The sequence below is a fragment of the Sinohyriopsis cumingii genome, chromosome 2 (genome assembly GCF_028554795.1).
Source record: "Sinohyriopsis cumingii isolate HCF-2022 chromosome 2, ASM2855479v2, whole genome shotgun sequence".
Lineage (NCBI taxonomy): Eukaryota > Metazoa > Mollusca > Bivalvia > Unionida > Unionidae > Sinohyriopsis > Sinohyriopsis cumingii.
Genome location: NC_142962.1, coordinates 138,815,293 through 138,841,153, shown reverse-complemented (window position 1 = coordinate 138,841,153; position 25,861 = coordinate 138,815,293). Strand labels below are relative to the sequence as shown.

The 25,861-nt window shown below is 35.0% G+C and overlaps 1 protein-coding gene across 1 annotated transcript in view; it reads right to left on the bottom strand.

The window, feature by feature from the left end:
• Positions 1-25,861, bottom strand: part of LOC149805925 (TATA-binding protein-associated factor 172-like) — a 182,310-nt gene that overhangs the window by 38,237 nt on the left and 118,212 nt on the right. Inside the window, exons 30-35 of the mRNA XM_089950707.1 lie at positions 19,087-19,164; positions 14,085-14,148; positions 12,144-12,351; positions 6,620-6,750; positions 4,035-4,148; positions 3,044-3,192 (exon numbers count right to left, since the gene is read on the bottom strand). Of these exons, the coding sequence (XP_089806833.1) occupies positions 3,044-3,192; positions 4,035-4,148; positions 6,620-6,750; positions 12,144-12,351; positions 14,085-14,148; positions 19,087-19,164 (744 nt within the window). The remainder of the gene's footprint in view (positions 1-3,043; positions 3,193-4,034; positions 4,149-6,619; positions 6,751-12,143; positions 12,352-14,084; positions 14,149-19,086; positions 19,165-25,861) is intronic.

Below are 25,861 nucleotides of genomic sequence, written 5' to 3'. Positions count from 1 at the left end.
TGTTCTTAGCAATGGAAACTGTTTTCAGTTTTTGTTTTGTCCAATATCTTCTCTTCCATGATGATGCAGCACATCACAGATCATGGAATGGTACTTTTTATCGTGATTAAAACTGTTTCTTGTCAAAGAGTCAAAGTAGAAAGAAAGCTATTTGAGGTTAAGGTGCCTACAGTTGTGAAATGTGTTCACGCTCACATCACTATGAGGCAATTATCCATTCTCCTCGCATGCATTTGAAGTGGAGGGCCTTCTCATTTGAGCAATTCTCTCCACCACTTGTTGAGAAAACTGTTTGTTCTGGAGGGCTTGTTTAAAATAATCCAGGCATGCAGGTTCAACAACTCTGGACTGGGATGAAATGCCTGATGTCATGGTTGCTTGAGCTGATTAGGACGTTTTCCTTGGGATTTACCATTAAATTTATTAGGTCATTTATTTATGATTTTCCCATTTGAGTGGCGCAATCAGGATTATGCAAAACTCTGATTCTCTAACTTTCTGTATCACCTTTGGAATCAGCAGAGTTTACCTGTCCATATTGTTCCGATCTATGGAAAGATCAGGCCCTTGGATCCAGGACATGAGACAAAATTTGAGAGTTTTTAATGCCACCTTACAGCACGTAGATCCACCAGTGACAGATCACAGCGGTCACACATGCAAGAGGTTAAGTGACCATTCTATCTGTACAAGTTTAATCTTCTGGGGCAGTGAGTATGCTAATACATTTAGTTGACCTGGAAGAAGATGAATTTGTATATGGATTTTTCACTGAATAAACCACCTTAAATAATCCTCAAAAATATTAAGGTCTGGGGATTTGGTTCCCCTTGCCTTCTGACATAATTCACCATACTGGAGTGTCAGACAGAATAAGAATGCACTTTCCTTTCCATGTAGCCCTTCAAACCACCACTGAAATGCTTTCAGTACAGCTTTCATCTAGAGGAAATTGATATGCAAAAGACAATCCTAAGTGGGCCACACTCCAATTGCATCCAGGACTGATGGAAGGAGATTAGTACCCCAGTCATCTGAGTTTGCATATGTGCAAACCATCATCTCTGGAGGTTGCACCTGCAAGGGAATACCTGACCTAAACCAAATGAGGGTCTCCCATCTTCTGATATGGAACCCATATAAATGGAGGTAATTGGATGTCACTGCCATGAAGTGGTCCTGAAATGGGTCATTACTCTGCACTTTGGTATGACCTGGCCAGGACCCACGACCTCCCACATCTGAGGCAGATGCTCCAACAACTTAGACCACCGAAGGTTTCATAGTTAAAGAGTGCCATTGGTCTTTGTTGCCAGGAACAGTCTTAAATAAAAACATAGTGATTTTACTTGTGAATGATCTCTACATCTGCTTTAAATGGGTCTCTGGAGACATCTGTAGTTGAAGAGACCTTGAACACTAGACAATGGAGGTGTGCTCAATGTCATACTGAGGCCCTCTGAAACCACTTGCTAGGTCTGCTAATTATTGTTATTGTAGCAAATACTTTCCCATTTGACAGTGAAGAATAGAAGCCTTCCCTCTGCCAGGAGATCTGACAAGGGTGGCATGAAAATGTTTCATTTCTTGTTATAGGGAAACTGGTGTGAAGAGAAATTAGGGCGAAAATGATTGCCCTCTATTTGCCTCTTGTCCACTTCATTCTTGTTATCTGTGGCCTTCTACAAGAATAGGATTCGAAGGACTGCTTCCCTGTAAGCTGTGTCTTAGGGACATCCTTTTCATCCTTCTGTTTACTTCCCTGAAAATCCCTCCTTGGTGCTTAAGGCTGAACATGAGGGAAATTTGTCTTTGTGGTGGATGTTTTATATGTATTTCATCGACCTGACCCCAGAATAGGAGGTTACAAGAGAATGGCTGTGAAAAGCTTTCAAGTACAAGACCTTATACATTTCCTGTAGACTGATTTAAGTGTTCACAGGAACTGGTGACAATATCTGTATTAAGGGGAAATCAATCTATTTAACTACCACTCATGTGGGCAAGTAAAGTTTAGCTTTCTCAGCTAAAAAGTTTAGTCTGGGAGGGCTCGATTTATGAGGCTGTAGCGCAGATAAAAATGACACGAGAGACCACCCTTCTACCATTTAAAAGCTGTCTCACATGATTGGTGGTCTCTTATAATGTTTGTTTTTAAGGTTGAATTCAACAAGGTTTAAGAAGGAAAATTACCCTTAATCACTGTACATGTATTGTATTCATTATTCATAGTTCTTTTTAAAACATTGCATGACCATTCCCTTTTAAGAAAGAATGGTTAACCTCAGTTGGTATCCACATGACTTTGGCACTACAATGGCAGTTTGTAACATGTACTTTAGTCTGGTTTAAAATCTGTAACAAAAGACACTATCTGCATGACCTGTTAAATTTGGAAAACTGGTAGGCAGCCTAATTTTGTGTTGTTGTTTAGAACAGTCTTTATTTTTAAATGGTTGTGGTTACAAAGTATTAAATAAAAGTCAGTGGTGTTTGTTTCTGTTTTTGTCATCATCATTCACTGCAGTGTTGTTTAGAAGGTTAGTGGTGTTAATATCTATTTTTGTGATGACATTATTGATATAACAGTGTCCAAATACATATTTTGCATAAAAATGTTGGTTATGGTTGTGATCTGAAGGTTACTTCTCACAACACTGTGTTTATATAATAAAATTAATCCTTGTATCACAAATGATAGGTGGTCGGTCATAGCAGAGGTTGCTCAAAACAGATTTTTCTGTAGCTATCCTAGGGTATTATGATTCGGTAATGTATTTGAAGAATAAACAAGTGAACAGGTTTATGTTAAAAATCTTCAGGCAGTAAGTTCACATTTTGTATTTAGGCTAATGATAAATGTTCTTTATGTGCAGTAAGAATGGATAAACATAGTGTCCTCTGTACATCTAACACACAGCCTTCATTTATAGGACAGTTATATAGGGATTTTAATTGAAGATGCAAGAAACTGTCCATTATAAACAGGTGTCATTAATATGGAGTTATCCTTTAAGGCAAATTTCAATGTATTATGACTAACCTAAGAGCTGTGAGTTTTGGTGCAAGTTGTATATCATGAAGAGAGGAGTTCTGTTGTTTCAGCTGCTGCATGATGTCATCATATTTAGGGTGGCTGGGATTCAGGACCAGGGCCGGGTGGTTACACACCTTCTTCAGATACTGCAGTGCCTGATAGTAATAAAAGGATGATGAGACTTTCTAGACTGTTTCTCAGTTTAAATGCTCATATTGTAAGGATAAAGCATAACAGTGGATGTGATACGCTCTGTACGTTGTTGAACGTTACGATTAACACAGTTTGAACATTATAATTATCAGCCAAATAAACATTACAATTATCAGTCACTGAACATTACAATTATCAATCACTGAACATTACAATTATCAGTCACTGAACATTAAAATTATTAGTCACTGAATATTACAGTTATCAGTCATTTAACATTACATTATCATTCACTGAACATAACAATTATCAATCATTGAACATTACAATTATCAGTCACTGAATATTACAATTATCAGCCACTGAACATTAAAATTATTAGTCACTGAATATTACAATTATCAGCCAAAGAACATTACAATTATCAGTCATTTAACATTACATGATCATTCACTGAACATAACAATTATCAATAACTGAACATTACAATTATCAATCAATCTACAACAGGCAAACCACAGTGCTGGTTTTACACTGAATATGGTGGAGATGATCAATAGCAAATATATTTAAGGCTTGTCATATAGCAAATGCTAAATGATATCAGATACAACATCAAACTAACCTATCATGGTACCTAAGATGGTAGAGCACTGTACTTATGGTCATGGGTTTGATACTCATCAATGCCATCCCTTTTTGAGATAGGTTCTTAGCTCCCATTTCCTCTGCAAGATACAGCCCAATAAACTGCTGAAAGTTACCAACCAACAACACTAACAATACTAATCAAGATCAGAGGGACCCTGGTTTTCTCCTTGAAAAATTCTGCAATGCTACTTACCTGGAAAACATGAGTAGAGCCTTGCACATGGACATTCCTGCCATGATCTTGCATGAGACAATCTTCCACTCCTTTCTTAGCTTGGGATTTGGCAAAGTCTTCATACAGCTGAATCTGTTACAGAGGCACAAAAATGAATGTAATTTTCTCATAAATATAACAATTTAGAAAAAAATATAAAATCAAAGCATTTCATAATGCAGACTTGTTTACTCAAGCAGATGACTACCAGTAGTTTGCCTAAGGTCTGACTGTAATTTTACCCAGGCAGATGACTAACAGTAGTCTAAGGTCTGGCTGTAATTTTACCTAGGCAGATGACTACCTGTAATATGCCTAAGGTCTGGCTGTAAATTTATCCAGGCAGATGACTACCAGTAGTTTGCCTAAGGTCTGACTGTAATTTTACCCAGGCAGATGACTAACAGTAGTCTAAGGTCTGGCTGTAATTTTACCTAGGCAGATGACTACCTGTAATATGCCTAAGGTCTGGCTGTAATTTTATCCAGGCAGATGACTACCAGTAGTTTGTCTAAGGTCTGGCTGTAATTTTATCCAGGCAGATGACTACCGGTAGTCTGCCTAAGGTCTGGTTGTAATTTTACCTGTTCAAATGACTACCAGTAGCCAGCCTAAGGTCTGGCTGTAATTTTACCCAGGCAGATGGCTACCAGTAGTCTGCCTAAGATCTTTCTGTAATTTTTGTCATCTGCCCAAAGCCTGTTATCACAATAATTATAGCTGTTTGTTGATACCCACTAAAGGTTCTTTTTGACTTTATATTATAGCACAGTTTTTACACATATTCAGCAACTGTCCGCCCACTTCATAATTGCCATCTCTGTCGATGGAAGAATATCCAAGATCACATTTCATAAGCAAATCTTCATCATTTGTAAGACTATCTCATAATTTAGTAAGAATGAGCAACTATTAAAGTTCCTAAATTTTATTTGTCTATAGTCCATCACAGGAACAGAATTTCAGGATTTACAGGATTATTAGTAGTTCCTTCACTCGCAGTCACTTGGCCATTGGATTTTGTGCTTTTAAGCAATATTAAGCACTGCAGTGACATACATACTTAGGTTAAAGCATGGATACAAGTCTGGCATGCTACATTATTAATAATAAAGTCCCTAACTGTAAAACTGATATTATGAATCATACAGCATATTTTAGAAATTTATAAGAAACTATAACCAAAACATAGAAGTAAACAGCTCTGACATTCTAATGACAGTAATAAAGAAATATAAATTTCCAATCAGAAGGTATAAATGAATACTGAGGATTAAAAATAAATTGTCAGCATTCATTAAGTTGTGTCCCATGGAGCCAAGTGGCTCAGTTGGTAGAGCATGTGACTTATATCCAAGGGTCATGGGTTTGATACCCACCCAGGTTAGCTTCAATCACCTGCCTCAGTGTGTCCTTAGGAATACTAACTACCTACTAACAACCTACCAAACAAAAATGCACTTAACCCTGGCCCTTCTTCAAAGCTAAATTTCTCCTCCTTTAGCCATGAATTATTTTTTTCATTTAAGTGGACTGGAACACTAAAAAAATTACAGTTCCTGCCTTAACCTCTACTAGAACTCTGCTTTATACATGAAAAACCCATTCATGCCTCCATTCCAACCCTGCTTCTCCTGGTCCATACTTTTGCTTCAAATCTGCCCTTTCTCTTACCTTCATTTCTACAGCATCTTGACACTGACAAAAGGTGCAATGGATGATACAAAAGTACTTTGTATGATACCCAAACCATTTTATTCCAACTGACCTTGGAAAATCTCAACCCCTGTCTTACTGTTCCCGGGTGCTGCTCTTGCACTACTTTATACCTGGCGCTGCTCTAACAATAATTTATACCTAGCCCTGTTCTTATGCTACTTTACACCTGACCCTGCTCTTACACTAATTTATATCTGGCCCTGCTCTTACACTACTTTATACCTGGCCCTGCTCTTATGCTACTTTATACCTGGCCCTGCTCTTACACTAATTTATACCTAGCCCTGCTCTTACACTACTTTATACCTGACGCCGCTCTTACACTAATTTATACCTAGCCCTGCTCTTACACTACCTTATACCCAACCCTGCTCTTACACTACTTTATAAATGGTCCTGCTCTTACACTAATTTATACCTGGCCCTGCTCTTATGCTACTTTATACCTGGCCCTGCTCTTACACTACTTTATACTGGGCCCTGCTCTTACGCTACTTTATACCTGGCCCTGCTCTTATGCTACTTTATACCTGGCCCTGCTCTTACACTACTTAATACTGGGCCCTGTTCTTATGCTACTTTATACCTGACCCTGCTCTTACACTAATTGATACCTGGCCCTGTTCTTATGCTACTTTATACCTGACCCTGCTCTTACACTACTTTATACCTGGCCCTGCTCTTATGCTACTTTATACCTGACCCTGCTCTTACACTAATTTATACCTGGCCCTGCTCTTACACTACTTTATACCTGGCCCTGCTCTTACACTACTTTCTACCTGGTCCTATTCTTACACTACTTTCTACCTGGCACTGCCATAACCTCTTAATCTTTGAAATACCTGTAGTGGACTAAGATCACAGTAATAATCCTGTATAATCTTGGGAGGTAGATCTTGTAGGACGTCCTCCTTGAGTCTCCTCAGAATAAATGGAAGAACCTGTCTGTGAAGCGAGTCCATGGCAAGAGCTCCTACACAGGAAAAGAAAATGTATTGTGAATGACCCACCCTGTGTTTAATAGGGACTATGACTGCAATTATAGTAAGACATGGCTGACTCAGGAGCTTATTAACCAACAGGTCTGAATGATTTCAATCTCTGGTCAAGGTAGGTGGGTTTCAAATAAATTCAACAAGCAGAAACTGTTAGGGTGACCATGACTGTGACCTCTAACCTTTAAAACCAGACTGTTGGTTTCCATAGTACCATCAGAGTAAGCCATCCTCAAAATTTAGTCAAGAAACATACTCCAGAACAAAAGTTATTTTTCAAAACCCATTCTTACCATGACCCTCATTTTTCTGAACCAAAATCAACAAGCCAGATGGCGTTAAACCCCACAACAACAACAATCTACAAAGTTTGGTAACTGTCAATGGTGAAGAATTCAAATGAATGTGCAGAGATCAAATTGGTACAATGGAAGGACAGCTTCATAACATGATAGATAAGGTGGACATGTAAAAGATGCAAACACGAAACTTTATTTCAGTGCAACAAATGACCATTCTGTGTCATTCTTTCTCATTCTTTTGGTACAATGTCACACTTGTAATCCAAGGGTTGCAGGTTTGATACATGCCCAGGTTAGCTGTGGTTGGCTGCCTTGGTGTGCCTTTGCAAATGGCTGCCTTGGTGTGCCTTTGCAAAAGGTACTTTGCCCAATTTCCTTGGCATGAATAATCTCTTAGAAGTGCCATTAAAACCCATTGATCAACCTTCTTCTAGTAAAATGTATACAATGTTAGAAGCATCATTATGTGTTTCTGATCATTCAGTAAAAAATAAAAGCTTTCACAATAACCTAAGAATTATACAAATGAGAAATAGTACATTATCTATTTCTCCTGGAATTCCAAAAATTGTGCAGAAGTAAAAAGTAATTTGCAATATAGCAACATAAACTTAATCAATTACATAAAAAAAGATCATAATAAAATGTACAGATGACTGGCATGTCATATTCATAATAAAATGCATTGATGACTAGCATGTCATATTCATAATAAAATGTATAGATGACTAGCACATCATATTCATAATAAAATGTATAGATGACTAGCATGTCATATTCATAATAAAATGCATTGATGACTAGCACATCATATTCATAACAAAATGTATAGATGACTAGCATGTCATATTCATAATAAAATGTATAGATGACTAGCAGGTCATATTCAATGCAAAACTATTGCTATTCTATTTAAAACATTTTTAAACAAACTATGAAAAAGTCTTACAACATGTATTAAGTATATTGTACAGTCCAGGTGGTGTCACAACGTAGTTCTTGAGAAGGAAGAATAAGAGGAAACTATCAACTTTAAATATGCCACAGATGACCACTGCATGTGCTACAGGTTTTCATCACCTTTTTTGACTCAGTATTTCTAGCATTTTCTATGCAAAATTTGTCAACAAATTGAAAATAGTTATTACTTATATTGAACAAATTGCTTTTAGAATATATCTGATGATGACAATTTCTGATTTAAAACTAATTTGATAATTTAGCTTTAGAAAATGCAACCTATAAAATGTTACCAGTATTATTTCTGCTTTGGTCTCTCCCAGAAATGTCACAAACCAATAGCTTAAAACCAATATAACAAATGGTGACATCTAGTATGATGTATTTTCATCTTCTAAAATGATCTGCTTGATAATAAACATAATTTTTTATATCTGCAAATCTATTCAAAAAGTAATCATTTACGGTAGGTTATAACTCTTCTATAACTGGTTGTTAAATTTTCTGTAAACCATTAAGTTGGTCTTGGTTCTTTGCAGTATCCAGTATGTCTGCTGAATCTGAACCAGTCTTGAAAAACAAGGATGGACAAAACTGGTCAAACATGCTATTTATTACAAGAGAACCTACTGGTCAACTAATAAAAAAAAAACATGATTGTTGTCAAATGTACAAGATGATACCATGCTATTCTATATATTACATGCCAGATATACAGTGTGTATATAAAAAATACACTTCATTTTTGCTACTAATCTGGATCTGCAGCTGGTCAAAATTCATGTTACAAAGGGCAAAATCCATGTGGATTAGAACCAGAATACAAACACAAAATAAACAGGAAAAATTATTTATATTCAGCACTCATGATAATTAGTCTACATGTGTAACTTTCACTGAATGATCATGAACTGGAATTTTACAATGGGCATGATCATGTGCTCTGCATGCTGTATTACAGTACTATCACATTCTTCTTTTAAAGTTTGTAAAGTGGTGTTGATTTTGTCCTTCTTTCTGTCATCTGACATGTTCTGAAGTTTGAAAAGATCTATCTGCTCTAACATTTTCTGTCGTATAACACCCACAACTCACACAGTAAAGCATTTTGCTTAACATATTGCCCCATTTTCTTTAAAAGTATAGACTGGTCCACTAACTAACTAGTGGTCCACTAACTAACTAGCTTATCAATATAATGAATCTGTGAGGCAAAGTTCAAATTTGAAGAATCCTGTCTCTTTTCTTGGAAATGGATCATATAAAGTTGACATAAATAACAAATAAGGAAATTAATCTTACACTTTTTATGCAACAGTCTTCTTTATAAGAATATTCTCAAACTGTTATGAATGGAAATAAAGAGGTGATAACAAAAATGACAAAAACAAATTTTTATTGCTTATAACTATTTATGTTTTTATGGCACCAAAAAAGCATAATCCATATACATGCTGGCATAAAACATAATTTGGTACAAAAAATTATAATGATTATGCCAAAAGCATAATGGTTGCGATCTGTGTACTGGGTGTCTGGGAATGGGATATCAATGCAGCTGGGTACTGGGTTGCAGCAGACCTTTGACAAGTGACAGTTATGTCCAGGACTAGTCCAAGATACTGGCATGGATCCAGAACTGGGTGGGGCTTGCGCTGAGCTCAAAATGCGTAACACAAAAATGGGAATGGAACTGGCATAAACAGGTGCCAGGCACAACCTCCATTGTCTAGGATTGGGTTTACAGGCATGATAGATCACCATACCTGCCTTAATGCTGTAGGCTTAAGCTGTGTAAAAGCTGGAGTGCATGTGGTCCAGGTTCAGATAAAAGCTAGAGCTTAATTCCAGTGCCAGCTATCAAAGGAATGATAACCATGGCAAGAAGTAGGGTCTGCATGTGTTGATAGGCTATCCATAACTTGTCCAGATGGGCCACCATACCATGTCAATGCTGGCACATTAGTCAGCTCACTGCAGATATACTCTGGTTATTGCACAAAGGGAGATGGTGGGGCTGTAACTGTTTGGGAGGTTCTTGATGGTAAAGCCTGGCATATCTTTTTTTGAAATGACAATCTTTCCACTTCAAGTACCTCGGTCATGAGAAAGTTGGAAACTGAGGGTGAAGTACTTATATGTGTACATTTCTTGGCTCTCTCATTCACTCTACTCAACTGCCTGGCCATGATGGTTGCCCATACCTGTACAGCTTTTACAGGAGAGACAATTATCTCCTGCCAATTTAAATCTATCACACTCTCCAAAATGTATCCTGTCCAGTTACTGATACTTGTAATCAGAGAAAGCAAGACAGCAGCATATACAGATAAATCAGTCAAAAGTCACATTGAGCTTACTATAAAGTGGAATTAAAATAAGGAAAAACTGATCAAAAAAGAAAGTTTGAGTGCTGAGATGAATTGTAAGTACTAAAACCTGAAAGACATGGCAACAATTAGCTTATCACATGAGACAGCTAGAAAAAATATTCATCTATGATACTAAACAAGAGTACCTTAATTGACAAATTATATGCACACTCCATGTATAATAGTCTTCTATATGGACACTATAGGGTATGGTAGACTCTGGAGATTACTGACCAATGGGTCTCAATGACCATGACCATTGGTCAAGTGTGCAGTCTCTGAGTAAACTTACTATGCAGACAACATCATTTTCTTTTTAGTCTTACCATTATCATCGCCTCCGACCTCTGGACCCCAGAAATGATGTTTCTCTATTACCCTCATTGGGGGTCATCCACAATGGTTTGGTCCCATAATCTATAGGCTTCTTCCTTATCTCAAGTGCAGGCTATCTACAAAGCTTAGTTCAGGTATATGATGCAGAACATATGTTATTGTGCAAAATCCATTTCTCTTCTTTTCAGTCACAGTGACCTTTACCTCTGACCCCAAACTCAACAGGCTTTTTCCATGACCCCTATGCAAAACTTCCACAAAGTTTGGTTCATGTATGCGATGTAGTAGTAATATTGTTATTTGGAAACCATTTATCTTCTTTAAGTCATAATGACCTTGACCCTTTGACTAACTGAAGCTTTAGTTGTTGCTTACTTCTTTTGCTCCTATAGTTATATGTAGCCACAATTAATACAACTGTTATATTTATGATTTCTTTGAAGTACATCATGTTATTTCATTGATAATTGTGAGCTATACATGTAGTTGACTTGAGAGAGGCTTTTGCTGGGCCATGCAGCTGCTAAAGATTAGGGTACTTTTCAAGCAACAAGGCATGGATACCATACTGTATCTTAAGTACATGTAATTGCTGTTGAACTTGTCCTTAGCATAAGACAAGCTGTAAATATAAATAAAAATGTCATGAGCTTGACCTGCTCTTCTACTGTCTGTGTTAGGTAAGCAAAAGAGCAAGATTTAGTTATTAAAAAAAAAAAAAAAACAGATGAAAAATACTTTTCAAAAGTAAGAAACTCCATAAGTATCATTCAAGCTGATGAAAAGGCATAAAGTGGTCAGTTTTTGCAAGGTCTATTGTAAAAGCATGCTGTCCAGGCATTAGCAAACATAGTAACTAGCAATCTGAATTCTGTCTTAGTAAACAGATGACCTTTGATCACTTTGCCGCTGAAACAATCCAAAAGATATGGTGCACATCATTTTTTGGTTTGGAAGGCTGGATTTGCAGGTATTGGACATACTTGCAATATATTATGTGTGTGTGTGTGTGTAATTTAACGTAGCTTTAAAAAAATTCAGTCATATTGAAGACATGTAGCATCATGTCCCACCCAGTCACATTATCCTGACACCAGGCTTTCCAGTCCCTAACACTAACCTCCTAACGCTGAGTGCCAAGCGAGGCAGTTGCTAGATCCATTTTTAAAAAAAGTCTTTGGTATGATATTATGACTGAGTAATGTATCTGAAGATATGGGTCAAAGATAAAGAGTGTGTAATGAATGTAAACATGAACAAACGATGCATAAATTAAAAAACATACAAAGGAATAAATGCACAAATAGGCAACTGATATATCCCCTCCCAACTTTATGGGTGTGGGTGTAAAATGAACAAAAAGTAATATCAATTTCATTTGGATTAAGAGCTAACACATACCAGCTTCTTGCTCTTTTGAGGAACTCTTGGCTTCTCTGCTGGCTAGGATGGGTTTCCCATAGCGGGCCTGAAACTGTTTCTCAGATCCAAGAAATCCGGGTATCAGGAAGTCAAACAAGGACCAAAGATCAAGGACATTATTCTGGATGGGTGTTCCAGACAGAATCAGACGGTGGTTGCAGTTTAACTGCTTCACTGCCTTTGAGATCTATAAATCAAAGAGGTAAATGTACACTGATGACACATCTATTGAGCTGTTCTGTATTAACTACTCATTTTATACATTATAAAGGGAAGGATTTCATTTACCCAACTGTCAATTTAATATATATTCTAGTCATTAAACACTATACATGTTTATCCAACAATTGGATTTAACACAAGTTTTTCACCAGTCTTTACTTGACTGATAAATTCTGAATATGTTTGTTCCATTATACTAGTGCTGTCCAACCCACGGCCCCTGGGCTGATTTTAAATGGCCAGCCAGAGCTCGAGCAGCTATATAGTCGTTGCTTTACAGTTTTCTGCTGCGGCCCTCAGCTTCAAGAAAAACATTTTTCAGTGGCCCATGGTGTCAAAAAGGTTGGACAGCACTGCATTATACACTTAAAACTTTCATAAGCATCACCTCAAGGAGTTACCCAAAAAATTGGTATCCGAAGGCAGATGATCAGTTAATAGGGGTTTATTGCTGCAAGAAGTTTCAACGATCTTACAAAATATAATGATGATTAGGTTATTGTACTTTAAGACAGGTATGATTGTACTTGCATGTGTTGTTAAGAAGAAAATGAATGTAAATTTCTTCTACTTCCAATTAAATGCAGTTCCATGAAATTGTTTCACAAATGAGTCGCAACATTCTTTCATTTGAGAGCATATTTCTGTCACTTTGTAAGATCATGACTTGATTGATGTGCCACCTTCTTAACAGTAAGCAAGGATTGGACCACTGAATTTGCATTAAAATTTAACATCTGTCTTGAAAATTATAATCTTAACATCACAAACTTAGAAGAAATCTGAATTTAGGAAAAGCAATTCTTTCCTGCAATTTCAATTAGTTGGCAAAATTAGCTGCATAGAATTAGTACTGCATATATATGTTAGGGTAAAGTATCAACAAGTCAGATTAGTTAGTTTCACACGTGGTTATCATCATAAAAAAACATGTCCCACCTTTCCAATGGCAACTTTATGATGGATACAAGATCTTGTTAATTTTGATTATTCTGACTACCTCCCTTCCCTATAAAGTCAAAACTATGTAAAAGAAAAAAAAGCACTGTCATTTGCCCTTTAACTCAGATCGGTGTTGCCCTTCAGCTTGACTGATTTTTTAGAAGAACATTATAGCTAACAGTTTCATTTTCTGCTAAAGTCAAAAACCATAGTTAAAAGTAATCTTTTTTACGTTCTATGCATGAATAAACCAGGTATTTAGAACATTCAATGCAATTTAGTTAATTGCTGATTTATGTTAACAAGTTCAAGAGCTGTCCAACACCATGGCACTAGATAATGTAGAAAATAAAAAGCTAAAGATGAAAATGAATACTGGTACAATACAAATGCTTAAAGTATTGCTTTCAAAAGGAAAATAATACAATTAGGGTAAATAATCTTTGTCTTTATTTTTCTGCAATTAATTGTGAAAAGATGCATATAAAGATGTTGCAATTTTGACATTTTCCCCATTATCAACCACCAGATGGCACACAGTGCAGTCAATACCTCAAATACACAAAAATGACAGCCTAAAGAGAGCAATAATTTGTGCATTGTCTGTTTCATCTTTTAAATGTTGATAGAGTGCATTAAAGCTATGTTTAAATGAGTGGAGTAGTTTTATTTCTGTCCAACTCTAGGTCAGGTACCAACTCTTGTGCAGGTACTCTAACTAAAATGAAACCGATGATCATCAGAAGCAGCTATTACCTTTGTTTTTCCATTCTTAATGATATGTCCTTCATCCAGTACACAGTAATTCCAACTTATATTTCTGCAATAAATATCAAACATCAAATATAACAAGTTAACAAATTCATCAATAATATGTGTACAGTCAAACATGTCTTAATAGTCACTGTTACTCAGTGGTCAACTGTTTGCAATGGCCCTTCTAATCGCCCCCTCACAAATATATAAATATCTTGTACGTACCGTATTTGCTGGCCTATAAGATGATACTTTTTGACCAGAAAATCTTAGCTTTGTCTCATACTCCGAATCTACTTATATATGGATTTTGTCATCCCAATCACTTTAATGTATGTGATATAATTTTTTGTATAGATAAAAATTCACCAATAGTACAAAAAATAATGTGTACAAAAATATTTCATTCTGGGGAAGAGATCGCGTATGAACAAATATAGAACCCTACATTGAGAAAGATTTTAAACAATTACAAGATCATCAGTATTAATAATTAATGTACATTATTTTTTAAATATATGATGTTTAAATTTGACAGATGTACATTAAAAGATGTACATTACAAATGACAACTCAGAAGATGAATAACCATGATAAAGACATATTCCATCACAATTTTCTTATTGCACCTCATGATCAAATAAAAATTATGCCCCACTATGAGAGAGAGAGAGATGAAGAGAGAGAGAGATGTCTTGACGATTGTATGGTAATCTGTATTGTTCACTTACTTGATGACTGTGATCTTACTCATGTACAAACGTGCAGTACCATATTCCATTATCAATTAATACCACTAGGTAAGCAATTCGTTTTAGTTTTAGTTATCACTGCCATTGTCCAGGAATCACATGGCTTTGTAATGGTATTTACATGCTAATTAAATATGTTACAGCTGTATTCATGTTTTCCAAGCTAACACCTGCTGGAGGTCAAGAGTCGGCAGACCAGATCAGATTAGTGGGGCTACCGATAGGGAAATGAGGCTACCCATGTCTATTATGAACACAGTACCATATAATAAAAGGTAATACCAGGTGGTTACTCATGTAAATTTCTCAACCAGTGACATCTTTTGAACTTGCCGATAGGACTGACAGCAATTTAAAGTAACATATAGCAGGTGCAAAGATCAAAAACAATTGCCGCCCAAGTACAGGAAGAGTAACTTGCACTTTAAAAAAAATAATTTTATTTGCTGGGAATGGAGAGGTCATTATACTTGCAAAAGAAAATTAGACAACATGCAAAATGGTCATTCTTGGGATTTAACCTAAATGGATTCTATATGAATATTTAAACCCTGAAGGAGTATGGTATATATTTTCACAGCTTACATTTACTATTTAATTTATTAATGGTTTCTCTCTTTGACAAAAACTTCAGCTAAACATGGGCAGTAAGGTTAAAAAAACCCATGAAGAGCTGGAATCTCTCTCTCTTTCTTTCATATATATCAGGCCATATTTTCATCATGAGGTGCAAGAAGAAAAATAAGATGGAATACATATGCATTTCTCTCTGTATCTCTCTTTCCAAAAAATGTGGAAAAGGCATTTTAGCATTCATGATGCAATTTCCCTATTGCTGATTATATGAAATAGCATACATTGATACTTTTAATATTTATGAAACCAGAAGTTATTATAGTTTAATTCCACACAGCATCACAAATTTTTGTCCTATCTGTAACACAATAAATTTTCAGGTCATTGTCATTATATGTAGCTAAAAGTACATAATACATTTAAGATACTCCATACGAAACAAATTAGGTACTTTTAGTTACATTTAATGATCCAGACCAGAAAGGATACAGAGTTAAAGATGGGATAAAATTCGCGATGCTGTGTGGAATGAAATGAAAAGACGAAACTGAGGTATTGATCTGGCCTTGTCTTATACTCATCGTCGACTTATATATGGATGAAGGATGGAAAATTTACCAAATCTGCTCATTTGACTTGTACTCCGCATCGACTTATAGGCCAGCAAATATGGTAATGGTCACCTGCCTTTTTACAACTTAACCTAGTCCCAATAGCAGAGTTATCACAGCATTTAGTTTTGACAGCATAGCAATGCAAGTAGGTTATTGAGTTCCAAGGCAAATGGCATAACGTACCTTGCTAAAGGACACACTACCACATCCAACCCAGGCTGATCTAATGGAAGGATCTGATCCTGACCCTTTCAGTTGCAAGTCCAGTACACTAACCACTGTAGCTCTAGTCAGCATTCATTGCATGACAGTGTCTTGGCAACTGATTAAGTCAGGACTGTATGTCACATTAGCACTGTCAGGCTATATAGCACACAGAAAAGGTTACATAATAAAATAATATGTATCATAAAGGTATATTACCAACAAGTGATAAAAGTACAAAAACACAACTGATCCGTATACTCATTTTGTGAGAGGTACACAGATCAGTATGTCTGATGAGAATGGGTTTTCCAACTTCCTACTGTGTAGTTACTGAAGTAATGAGAGTGAATCGGAGAATACAAGTGAGTTTAGAATACGTTTGCTTTTAATATATTTCAAAGCAAGATCTGCCCTGATTTTGGCTGAAAATATTGATGTACCATCTGGCAAGCAAGCTTCTGTAATGTGATTGCCACTACTGAAGGCTGCAGCAGCATTTTCATCATCAGTGTAAATTCTTGTGAAGTTCTTAAATTTGGAGAGAAGTTTCTTATAAGAGTTATAAAAAATGGAAAGATTTGTCTCAGATATTTTTCCTTCATGCTGCATAAAAAGTACTTTTGGAAGTTTAGGAAGCCAGGGAGGTGTTAAAAAAAAATGACTTTGGGAATCTTGAAAGATCAAATTTTGAATGGTTAAGGCTGGAAGATATTGTAATGCCAAAGGCAATTATGGCATTTGGTTTATTCTGGTATAATGTTATTTTATTTAGGTTCGAAAACAGACACAAAAGCAGGGTTTAAAGATCTGAATCATAATTTTTTGGCTTATTGTACAGATAATGTTTCTCTACAATGGCCCATTCATTTCAGACAAAAGGATTTCACATGGGGATGTCTAGAATGCTCCCAAAGCGAGTCTATTTTTGCTTGATGGTGAACTGCGTCAAGTATCTTGAAGTACAACTACCTGGTTGAACGAAAGTCCAGTTTGGATCGAATACAGATTCTATACACATTAAGAATGACTTTTCTATCAGCATCCCAGTCAGTGTACACTATTATTTTGAGTAAATCAAGGGCTTTCAAGCATTTAACTTTCAATTTTGTAATATGAGGAAAGAAGATGAGTTTTCTGCAGGGAGACAATAACAAAAATCTTTGTTTCTTCAACAACATGTATAGGTGTTCTGTCCAGAGTGAGTTTATGATCATGCTGTCTTCATAGCTGACAGAAATGCATGCATACTGTTTTTGATTTGGAGAATATGAAACCATTGACAGTGGTCCAATTCTGAATCTTGTTTATATTTTGCTGCAATTGTCTTATAATTGTATGCAAAGTGTTTTGGTCAATAACATATTAGGAAATCATCAAAACATAGGGGACAATCCACAACAGACATATCATACCAAACACTTGGTAATGCTATTAATTTTGATGTTAAAAAGAGAGATAAAATACTTCCCAGGGTCACACACATTTCTTGTTCATACATATCAGAGATGGTGGAGCTTGCTAGTACCCTGAAATCCTTATTCAAAAGGAAGTTAAATATAAACGGTGGAAGAGGTTCTTTTAGACCCAGATATTGCAGGTCATTCCATACTTCCATGTTGTATCACAGGCCTTTTACCAAATCAAAGAAACCATTAGTAAATGTTCTTTCTTGATAAAAGAATGTTTCAAGTCTAACCAGATGGTCATTGGTACTACAGCCATATCACAATCCACTTTGGAAAGGAGATATTAAATTGTTTCAATCATCAAGGCAATAGGATACTAGTTGACAGGATCCTTGTTGCCTGGTTTGGGACACTTCTGTTGGTGACAACAAAGAGGTGTTTGAGAAACTTACATCAGTAACCATCTGGTATTACATGGTACCATATACCTTAACATAAAAAACACTGTTAAACAAAACAAAGAAAGATTGAAATGATATACCAAGCAGCACTTGTCCTTAAAATTAATTAAATTTAATTAGTAAACAATATTTACTATCTTAAAGAGTTTAACCTTACAAATAAATTTGGGATCAAATGTCAACTCTACAGAGAAAATACAATAATCTCTGTAGATGTAGTTAAAGATCTTGAGACTGCAGATGTGAAATGTGGTCATGATGAATTCATACAAGCATTATGTGTTGATTGTTTCCCTTTGTTTTCACTTAAAGGTTCTTAAGTGTCTATAACACAAAGCTAATTTGTACAGAATCAAGTCACTTTGAAAAAGGCACTAACTCACTTATAACAGTGACAACTATTTCATTATGATTTATATAAAGATTTGCAAACTGAAGACTTGAAGTATTTTAATTAGTTGTCAACACTTCATCCAAATTTAAATCTCTACGAAGGAACCGATATATATATTTTAAAATGACTCGATAGATCAGCACCAGATGATTTTGATGTATTTACCTTTTATCTGCACGAGTTACATCAGAGTCTACATGGGGGACAAAATAAACTCTTATCGAATCTTCTCCTTTTGACACATAATTCTTAAACTAGCATTTTTGGGTTGCATGACTAAATTTACTTGACTGACAAATGTTTACTAATTCTATCAAAGCAAACGAAGTTTAAATACAAAATAGTTTAAAACTACAGCTGTCCCCATCTTTGAAGGCTACCTCTTCTGCAATGAAAATGTGTCTTTATAAAACGGTGTGCCATATCTTGACAAAATGGTACAAATATATTTTTCCGGTGTAAGGCAAGATGGCCTCTGGTCAGGGGAGGCCTCTTTTAAGAAGGGCCACTATATTAGTTGAGTCTTTTAAAATGTGTCATGAATTAATAAAAAAAAGTAACTTTAAAATGGATTTAAAAATGCAATTCTTACCCAAAGAAATCTATGTCATTTCTAACTACATCATAGGATGCAACAATCAAATTGTGCTTCTTTGCCTTTCTCTGTAACCTGAAAAAGTAAAATAATAGCAACTTGAATTATTTTCCTTGGAGAGGAGGGCAGCTGGGAAAAATAAGTAACGATGAATTCAATTGTCTTTTCATATACTTCAACTTCAGATATAAATCTGTGATATTAAAAAAAACCTGACCTTGACTGTACTTTACATCTAATAAAAAGGGGAAAAAAAATCTTAAATCATTTGCAGTACATTCAGCTCAAGAAGGCCTGACATCACTCACCCACTGGTCTAAAAGGCAAAGGCAGCAACAAGACCGGTGTCTTGGGTTGAAAAACACCCATGTCGGGATAAATTCCAGCCATTTATTAGAAACTGATGGCATCTGATATGTTGTTTAAGTGTGTTTCTACTTCAGGTAACTTCAGCTGGACTAGATAGTGTATTGGCACTTGTTGCCTAGAACTATCAATTCTGGGTAAGGGGAAGCCACTCTGAACACAAGTCTGGTTGAGCATGTTCTCAAGAACTTTCCTCCAAAGTCAGATTGTAACTGGCCCAGAGATTTTGAAAAGATGAAAACAGCATTGCGGACAGATGACACAAATGGATCAAGCACACTAGGTACATGGCCAAAACATAAGCATATTTCACTTTTATGTAACTCCAGCAATCAGAAAAATTTCCTCTTTATATCTGATATTTCTTGAGATGGTGGCAAGAAGGGACAGATTTCAGGACCAACAACGAATGTGTCAACCCAATATGAAAAGATGACAAAATACATTGACAAAATTTAATTAAACTATGTCAAGACAATGTTATAAATTAATCATTTTTATACCAAACAAACTTCTAAATCAAAACACAAGGTAAAGTTACAATTTTTAAAATCTTTATGAATTTCGTCTCATTTTTCAAACTTGAAAATTATTTACCTACTTATAAAGCCGTTTGACACATTGCATACAATTTGGAATTTACACCTCTTTTACTACTTATCTTTGTCATGCCCACAAAACTTTTCCTGATTAGTAAATGTTTTGAGACAGACTGTAACAATCACGTTCTTGTAGGATGATATTTGATCAAATGCAAGTGGTGGATTTGTGCATAATGCTTCACTATAAAAAGCATAACTCTATCATTATCCTCAAGCTTAATGCTTAACCATAGCCAACACAGGTCAATCAGAGTCCAGATTTTAATTCAGTGGCTTAAAACACCTGTGAAAATCATGGCATAGATAGTTCAATATTGGATCATAACTACTGCAGATTTATTGTCCAGTCTGGATTAAAAAATCAAGTAAGTACTTAATGAGACAGCACCAGAGTTGAACCTTTAAATACAATTAAATAATCAAAACAAAAAAATGAAATGTCATTATTAAGTACATAAATCTCGCATCTGAAACACAATGATGTGTTCCTTGTACAGAATATTCATTATATCTATATCTCACTTATTATATCTTCAATATTTTTCATAAAGAATAAAGTGGTCAGGTGTTTACAATTTGCTAATTTTAACTGTGTTCTAATTATAACTTGAGATATTATATGTAGATTTTATTGTATATTCAGGGCTCTAAGTAAGCAGCATATCTGCCTATTTTATGCAGACAAATCTACTACAGTCCATGTTTTATGATGGCACGTACAACCAATATAAACTATGCAATCAGTAAAAGTTCCAGATGCTTGATCACTGGGGGAACACTCTAACAGAGCCATATTATCAAATGCTTGATAAACAAGTCTTAATTACCAAGACATTCTTGATGAGTAAGAATCAAATGCTTGATAAACAAGTCTTAATTACCAAGACATTCTTGATGAGTAAGAATCAAATGCGTGATAAACAAGTCTTAATTACCAAGACATTCTTGATGAGTAAGAATCAAATGCTTGATAAACAAGTCTTTATTACCAAGACATTCTTGATGAGTAAGAATCAAATGCTTGATAAATAAGTTTTGATTACCAAGACTTTCTTGATGAGTAAGAATCAAATGATTGATAAACAAGTCATAATTGCCAAGACATTGTTGATGAGTAAGAATCAAATGCTTGATAAACAAGTCTTGATTACCAAGACATTCTTGATGAGTAAGAATCAAATGCTTGATAAACAAGTCTTAATTGCCAAGACATTCTTGATGAGTAAGAATCAAATGCGTGATAAACAAGTCTTAATTACCAAGACATTCTTGATGAGTAAGAATCAAATGCTTGATAAACAAGTCTTAATTACCAAGAGATTCTTGATGAGTAAGAATCAAATGCTTGATAAATAAGTTTTGATTACCAAGACTTTCTTGATGAGTAAGAATCAAATGAGTGATAAACAAGTCTTAATTGCCAAGACATTGTTGATGAGTAAGAATCAAATGCTTGATAAACAAGTCTTGATTACCAAGACATTCTTGATGAGTAAGAATCAAATGCTTGATAAACAAGTCTTAAGTGCCAAGACATTGTTGATGAGTAAGAATCAAATGCGTGATAAACAAGTCTTGATTACCAAGGCATTCTTGATGAGTAAGAATCAAATGCTTGATAAATAAATCTTGATTTCCAAGACATTCTTGATGAGTAAGAATCAAATGAGTGATAAACAAGTCTTAATTACCAAGACATTCTTGATGAGTAAGAATCAAATGCTTGATAAACAAGTCTTGATTACCAAGACATTCTTGATGAGTAAGAATCAAATGAGTGATAAAAAAGTCTTAATTACCAAGACATTGTTGATGAGTAAGAATGAAATGCTTGATAAACAAGTCTTGATTACCAAGACATTCTTGATGAGTAAGAATCAAATGCTTGATAAATTAGTCTTGATTACCAATACATTCTTGATGAGTAAGAATCAAATGCGTGATAAACAAGTCTTAATTACCAAGACATTCTTGATGAGTAAGAATCAAATGCTTGATAAATTAGTCTTGATTACCAAGACATTCTTGATGAGTAAGAATCAAATGCATGATAAACAAGTCTTAATTACCAAGACATTCTTGATGAGCAAGAATCAAATGCTTGATAAATTAGTCTTGATTACCAAGACATTCTTGATGAGTAAGAATCAAATGCGTGATAAACAAGTCTTAATTACCAAGACATTGTTGATGAGTAAGAATCAAATGCTTGATAAACAAGTCTTGATTACCAAGACATTCTTGATGAGTAAGAATCAAATGCTTGATAAACAAGTCTTGATTACCAAGACATTCTTGATGAGTAAGAATCAAATGCTTGATAAACAAGTCTTGATTACCAAGACATTCTTGATGAGTAAGAATCAAATGCTTGATAAACAAGTCTTGATTACCAAGACATTCTTGATGATTAAGAATCAAATTCTTGATAAACAAGTCTTGATTACCAAGATATTCTTGATGAGTAAGAATCAAATGCTTGATAAATTAGTCTTGATTACCAAGATATTCTTGATGAGTAAGAATCAAATGCTTGATAAACAAGTCTTAATTACCAAGACATTCTTGATCAGTAAGAATCAAATGCTTGATAAATTAGTCTTGATTACCAAGACATTCTTGATGAGTAAGAATCAAATGCTTGATAAACAAGTCTTGATTACCAAGACATTGTTGATGAGTAAGAATCAAATGCTTGATAAACAAGTCTTGATTTCCAAGACATTCTTGATGAGTAAGAATCAAATGCTTGATAAACAAGTCTTGATTACCAAGACATTCTTGATGAGTAAGAATCAAATGCTTGATAAACAAGTCTTGATTACCAAGACATTCTTGATGAGTAAGAATCAAATGCTTGATAAACAAGTCTTGATTACCAAGACATTCTTGATGAGTAAGAATCAAATGCTTGATAAATTAGTCTTGATTACCAAGATATTCTTGATGAGTAAGAATCAAATGCTTGATAAACAAGTCTTAATTACCAAGACATTCTTGATGAGTAAGAATCAAATGCTTGATAAACAAGTCTTGATTACCAAGACATTCTTGATGAGTAAGAATCAAATGCTTGATAAACAAGTCTTGATTACCAAGACATTCTTGATGAGTAAGAATCAAATGCTTGATAAACAAGTCTTAATTACCAAGACATTGTTGATGAGTAAGAATCAAATGCTTGATAAACAAATCTTGATTTCCAAGACATTCTTGATGAGTAAGAATCAAATTCTTAATAAACAAGTCTTGATTACCAAGACATTCTTGATGAGTAAGAATCAAATGCTTGATAAACAAGTCTTGATTTCCAAGACATTGTTGATGAGTAAGAATCAAATGCTTGATATACAAGTCTTAATTACCAAGACATTCTTGATCAGCAAGAATCAAATTCTTGATAAACAAGTCTTGATTACCAAGACATTCTTGATGAGTAAGAATCAAATGCTTGATAAACAAGTCTTGATTACCAAGACATTGTTGATGAGTAAGAATCAAATGCTTGATAAACAAGTCTTAATTACCAAGACATTCTTGACAAGTTAGACTCAGTCAGATATTGAAAATTTGCATTTTGCAGTGTTCACAAAGTACACCCTCAAATTTAAAAAGATGGAATTAGTCCCAAACCATGGAGTAAAATACCCAGTTTATTAAATTCTTATTTAGAGCTCCAATATTTGTTGATGGACAAAGCTTTAAAGTATTGTATATCAATATGGAACAGCTTTTGCATAGTCTGGTTGGCATTTAATGTCATAACAAAACAACTCAGTCATTTAATGTTGAGACTAACAAACTCTATGGTGGGGTTTGCATCAAGACAAGGAAATCCTATTTAAATAATGTAACCCCTTGACTGAGATTTCCTTGTCTCGGTGCTCACCCCAATGGTGATTATTTTTCTTACCCAATATTTTCCTTTAAAGTTAAAAGTACTCTACTTTTTTTGCAATATAGTTTAGCCCATTCAATAGATATAGTATTCATCATTCACTATTAATTCTTCACATTTATCTGTAGGTCATTTGGTCTTACAACGTTTTATAACATTTGAATAATCATTTCAGTAGAATCCAAGTATATTTACTGCTTATACTCCCTCACCCACAAACAGCTACAACTTAACAGTTATAATTGTTACTTACTGTAAGAATGGTATGAAAAGCCAAGTGCAAATGTTATTTACATATGGTGCATTAATGACATAGTTGCCAACCCCAGAGTACAAAAACTCTGACGGTTTATGACAAAATACCGATTATCAGGAACAAATACTGATTTTTAAAACTTGAATGCAAATGTAACTACTTACAACATCTATAACCATCAGTAAAGTCGGACAATAACTTGATTAATTATTTAATATTGAAGATGCATGAGTTGCACTCTTGCATCTTCTGAGCAAGTCATCAGATACAGGCTGCTTATAGATGCCTTTCCACACCTTGCTTTATTCAATCAAAATTGATCCCAATCTACCATCTTTCATTGATGATCTGAGATCTGTGTGACTGATGTTCTACTGAACTAAAAATTATCTCACAATCAGCATTAGAGTGTGGTAAAGAAATAAGTCCTAACATAAAATAACTGTTTTTGTTCTAGCACAATTACTTCTTTGTGATTGTACTGTCTGGAAAAAGTGTGCAAAAAAAATCAGCAGCATCACTAGCAACTGAAAGAGGAAGGTTCCAGTCTAAAATAAATTTAGTAAAACGAACTTCCGATCGAGTTACGTCTAGGTTCTCTATGTAATTTATAAACTTGCTATGCTGTTTATGATGTAGCAGCAAGCTGATGTTTATTAGCTTTTGATGCTTTTTTATGTCATGAGCACCTCCATGCCCAACAGTGAAATCATATTACACAATTTGCAAAATGCAAAGTTTTCTCCTTTACTAGAAGGTTTCAAAAATGTAAACATGACAGCATTATTGCTCTTCCAGTTGTTTTCTTTTCTTTGCTGGAGAAAATTCTGAATCTTCTGCTTTCCTTTTCAACATGATGAAGATGAGATACAGCGATAGCAGTACATGCTTTATGCAATCCAATATGGTGGTTAAAGATGCATGATGGTCTTGATTTCAAATGAACCAATTTTATTTTAGAACTCTATATCCCAATATACATGCAATACATTTACTTTAAGAATGGAACCAGGTGTCCATTCTAATCAGAAAATTGCAAGGAAATTTTTTATTTAATTTTTTTACAAACAAGGATTTTAAACATGAAAAACGTACACTCGTATTTAGGTCCAAAATACAGGAAAAATGAGACACTTGGCAGCTATGTAATGGGACAGGTGGCAGCCATGTAATGAAGGCTGTGGCATGACCTTTTACAGGTGAGAAAACAACATAAAACATTTGATAGTAATGATGTATTATAACATTTAATCATCAGTTCTAATGAAGAAAAGTTCTATGGTAAATAATGAAATGAAACTGGGTACACAGCTCTAGGCCATAATGAAGAGTAAAATGTAGCATGAGTGATTATTCATGTGTAATTAGAGATCTGTGTTGTTGTTGTTTTTGTTGTTGTTGTTGTTGTAGGGTTTAATGCCACCCTTCAGCACACAATAGGCTATACATGGCGGCTAGTATTAATGGTGGAGGAAGAACCCAGGAAAACCCCAGAAAGAACCACCGACCCATAAGAAGCTACTGGCAAGCTTTCTCACATACCCACATTAGCCAAATCCGAGACTCGAACCCACACAGGCAGAGGTGAGATGGCAGTGATCTGTAAGGGAGAGCACTTTAGACCACTCGGGGCCCCAGAGATGTGTGTCA